Source organism: Coregonus clupeaformis, chromosome 8, assembly GCF_020615455.1.
Source record: "Coregonus clupeaformis isolate EN_2021a chromosome 8, ASM2061545v1, whole genome shotgun sequence".
Taxonomy (NCBI): domain Eukaryota; kingdom Metazoa; phylum Chordata; class Actinopteri; order Salmoniformes; family Salmonidae; genus Coregonus; species Coregonus clupeaformis.
In genome coordinates, this window is record NC_059199.1 from 48,250,719 (window position 1) to 48,254,772 (window position 4,054).

Below are 4,054 nucleotides of genomic sequence, written 5' to 3' on the forward strand. Positions count from 1 at the left end.
TACAGGAAAGTAGTTTAAAGAGTATATTGAGCAGAACGTCATTAGATATAGTCTCAAATATGTTATCTTTTTTAAGAGAAACGGGGTTGGCAGGTAGGATTTAGTTTCTCACTGTCTCTGGCCCACATTCCAGTACGGTAGGTGACGGTAATGTACCATAATGTTGGATGCCAACCGCCGATAAACCCCACTGAAGAAGAAGAAAAAGAAGAAGGACTGCAGAGTGGGGATATTGACTACAGTACCAAAAATGCAACGCGTATCTTGAGCCTATTGCGCAGCCTCATTTCGAGCACCGATTTTGTAACGTCTACTTTCTTTTCCAAATGGAATGGTTCAGGATTGCAATAATGCAGCTAGATATGAACGATACTTTATCCTCTTGTGATACCTATCCGTCCATGATTTTGGCACTGCAAACCGACGTTGACATTTTTGCAGGCGGCGAGACTGTCTGGACAGCTAACCGCATCACTCAGCAATGAGGGGTTTATTTTCGTTCGCCGGATAATAATAACTAGCTAGTTAGCTATCCTCCACCCATGTTGAAGCAAGGAATTATGTTGTAATGTTATTTATGTGGGAAACAACAATTGTAAGCTTTGTCAGTGTCAGTCTGGTGAATGAGTTAATGGACTGAACGGTAAAGCGAATTAGGGAGTTAGCTGTCAACAACTTTGACGCGTTAGCTAGCTAACTAGAAACTAGTTGGCTAGTTAGCACTGACAAGAAGACAAAAATGTGGCAAAGCGTTGGTCTCACTTTGCTGGTAATTGTGGCCACCCTTGTGTGCGCGTTGCTCTTCATGGTGTTTGGTAAGTAACATAATATGTTGCCTTAGTAGTTCAGTTTTCTTGAACGTAATGTGAAATGATGACATCACTCTGACACAGCTGCGAAACTTATCAGCTGTTAGGTACAGTAAGCTAGCTAGCTAGCATTCAGCCATGATTATACTTATGCAACACCATGTGGCAAGCACTATCTACCCGCTATCTATCGTGAGCAGTGACTGTCTTGTCCTTTTTCCTTCTCAAAATGTTGAGTAGGTAGATAAAAGTCCCCAGCACAAGGTGCACCGGTTTAATGATCATGCTGTTTAATCAGCTTCTTGATATGCCACACCTGTTAGGTGAATGGATTATTTTGGCAAAGGAGAAATGCTCACTAACAGTGACAAAAAAATGAGTGCACACAATTTGAGCGAAATAAGCTTGTTGAGTATGGAACATTTCTGTGATCTTTTATTTCAGCTCATGAAACATGGGACCAACACTTTTTACATGTTGCGTTTATATTTTTGTTCAGTGTGTATATAAATATAAAATACACAAATTAATTGTTTTATTCATACACATAGTCACTGTTCACTTTCTATTGAGGACTTTTGTTCATTTTGGCCCCTCAGGTTGGTATGTTGTCTGGCAGCTCTTCCTGTCCAAGTTCAAGTTCCTGCGTGAGATGTTGGGCGACACCGGCTCTCCACAGGCAGAGACCGAGCCGTCCGAATCTAAGAGCGAGCGTACCTCTCCTCCAACCCCACGCCAGAGGCCCAAGACTGCCCGCCAGAGGGTCGTTCCTCCTGAAAGCACTACATAGACGACCACACCCATCCACCATCAGTCTTACCCTGTCCCCCTATTCACCAACCCCCGTCCCACTAGGAAACTGTGGTGGACGAAGTGAAACCCCTTACTAAATGGCATGATGTCAAAAGTCATACTACTCCCCTTTCCTGATGAAATCTCCACTCTGCACTACCTTACACCTCCTCGTCGTAAACACTTGATACTCTACTTTTCTCTCCTGGACACTCTTCTTACTAGACTAGGTATAGCTGCTGATGTTATAAAGGCACAAGCCATCAAATCATGGGACATTCTGTGTACAACTTGTTCACGTTTCAAATATGTATTTTAGCTGTTCACAGTATATGTACTGAGCAGCATGTCCAGTTTCTTCACCTGGCATTCACTGACACTGCAACATGGTCAGCTCTGACTGGCTGACACTGCAATATGGTCAGCTCCCACTGGCTGTCATGCTGCTAACACCTTTACAGGGAATCTGTTTCTCCATGATCACACGAGTGAATTCTCTGTCAAGACTGTGTATGTGTGCATTTATGAGAGTTTGTTTATTTGAACATATATGTGTTTGTAGCAAAGCCTATATTCTGACAAACTGTTGTATAAAACAGGCTCATTTGTTAGCTTTTACTTTCAGAAGCAAAACAACAACTGCTAGAAGAAAAAAAAACTGAATGAAACAATTTGTATAACTGACAAATTAAGTTCCTCGACGTGTTAATTTCACTTTATTTGTAACAAAAGTGCAATGAAAGGAATGTTTTTTTGGGTGGTTATTTTATTGTTGGTCAGAAATTAATACATATATAATGGTTGTTATGGAACGGTGGGGTTATAAAAACACCTTGAAGATGATGTCCAGGCTCTGTATGTATCAAGCATCTCAGAGTAGGAGTGCTAATCTAGGATCAGGCTCCGCCCTGTCCAAACGAACTTATTCATTGTGATCTAAAAGGCTAAACTGACCCAAAGTCAGCATTTCTACTCTGATATGCTTGATACGGCCCCAGAACTCCCTAGGAAGGCAACAAATAAATAGGCTATAGCTCATTGCTCTGGCTAGCTAGCCTCCCAGAGGTGCTAACTGGGGTGTATTCAATAGGAACCAAACGGAAGTGAAAAGCTGAAACAGGGAGGACCTAACCAAAACTTGTCCAATTAGAAACATTTGTATTTGTGTTTTCCGTTGTAAAACACTTCGCTATGGTGTGCACTAATGACTACACCCCTGGGCTCCATGCTATAGGGTCGTCACTAGCTTCCATAGCCACAAAGTCATAAACCACGCCCATTTCTACAATTTATCTTCTTAACATTTTAAACCTAGCCCTAACCTTTACCACACTGCTAACCTTATGCTAAGACCAAAAAGCAACAAAAAAAATAGCACATTTTGACTGTGGCTGTGGAATCTGACTTTGTGATTATGGAAGCTAGTTTAAACCATGTTACAGCTACAGCTAGCATAATCCCCTCCCCAGTGATGTGTGATCCTCAGCACTCCCACACTGATATGCTTGATACATACGGCCCAAGAGCTCCGCAGATAGACAATAAATATATAGGCTAACTCTAGCTCTGGCTAGCTTGCCTCCCACTAGAGGTGCTACATGGGCTCTATGCTACAGCAGAGCATAATGCCCTCCCCAATGGTGTGCCCTTACCTGTGCCTCTGTACCAGTGCCTGTCTAGATGGCATCCTTCCCTGTAGTTCGTTACATGGCCTCTGATCCAGCTATAAGCCTATAGCCGCCTGACATTGTAAAACATGTACATTCTCTATGTAATGGTTTTACATGTGATTGTCCAGATTTCAAGTTTGTTTTGGGCTATTGCTGTAATTTACATTCAGAATAAATATATTTCTTAACTCTCTGTATAGAAATACATTTATTGTAATTGCATTGTTGCAAAGCTGATAGCTGGTCTTTCATGCATTGCCATAGGGAGTACTGGGGGGGAGGGGGGGAAGCATTGTTTTTTTTACTGCAGGTTCAATTTGATGTCACAACACAGACACATTTTAAGGCTTGTAAAGCTTTTTGAGTGTATTATTTTGTCTTGCACATGTATAGCCAGACTTCTGACATTATGGCCCTAACATGCTGACCACACCGCTCGCGCGTGTGCGTGCATGTTGATTTTGTCCACCCACACCAGACACGATCAGGACGCGCAGGTTGAAATATCAAAACAAACTATATTAATTTGGGGACAGGTCGAAAAGCATTAAATATTTATGGCAATTTAGCTAGCTAGCTTGCTGTTGCTAGCTAATTTGTCCTGGGATATAAACATTGGGTTGTTATTTTACCTGAAATGCACAAGATCCTCTACTCCGACAATTAATCAACATGCGCACGATGGTGGAAGCACGTGCGCGAGTGGTGTGGTCAGCATGTTATACTTTTGAAAGTGAGCCTTCCTTTATCCTAGAAACCCTAGACCCACTCCAATTTGCATAC

General features: G+C 42.1%; 1 protein-coding gene across 1 annotated transcript; it reads left to right on the forward strand.

Annotated features, from left to right (window-relative positions):
• Positions 1–251: 251 nt before the first annotated feature.
• LOC121571869 (small integral membrane protein 13) lies at positions 252–3,464 on the forward strand. The gene is made up of 2 exons (XM_041883634.2): positions 252–815; positions 1,409–3,464. The coding sequence occupies exons 1-2, from the start codon at positions 740–742 to the stop codon at positions 1,597–1,599; spliced, it is 267 nt and encodes an 88-aa protein (XP_041739568.1). The 5' UTR covers positions 252–739; the 3' UTR covers positions 1,600–3,464.
• Positions 3,465–4,054: the final 590 nt, after the last annotated feature.

What these genes read in the sequence shown, in the direction of transcription:
- LOC121571869 (XM_041883634.2), top strand. Translation starts at nt 740, where the DNA reads ATGTGGCAAAGCGTTGGTCTCACTTTGCTGGTAATTGTGGCCACCCTT. An exon ending in GTTGCTCTTCATGGTGTTTG is followed by an intron (nt 816 to 1,408) that starts GTAAGTAACATA and finishes TTGGCCCCTCAG; the next exon opens with GTTGGTATGTTGTCTGGCAG.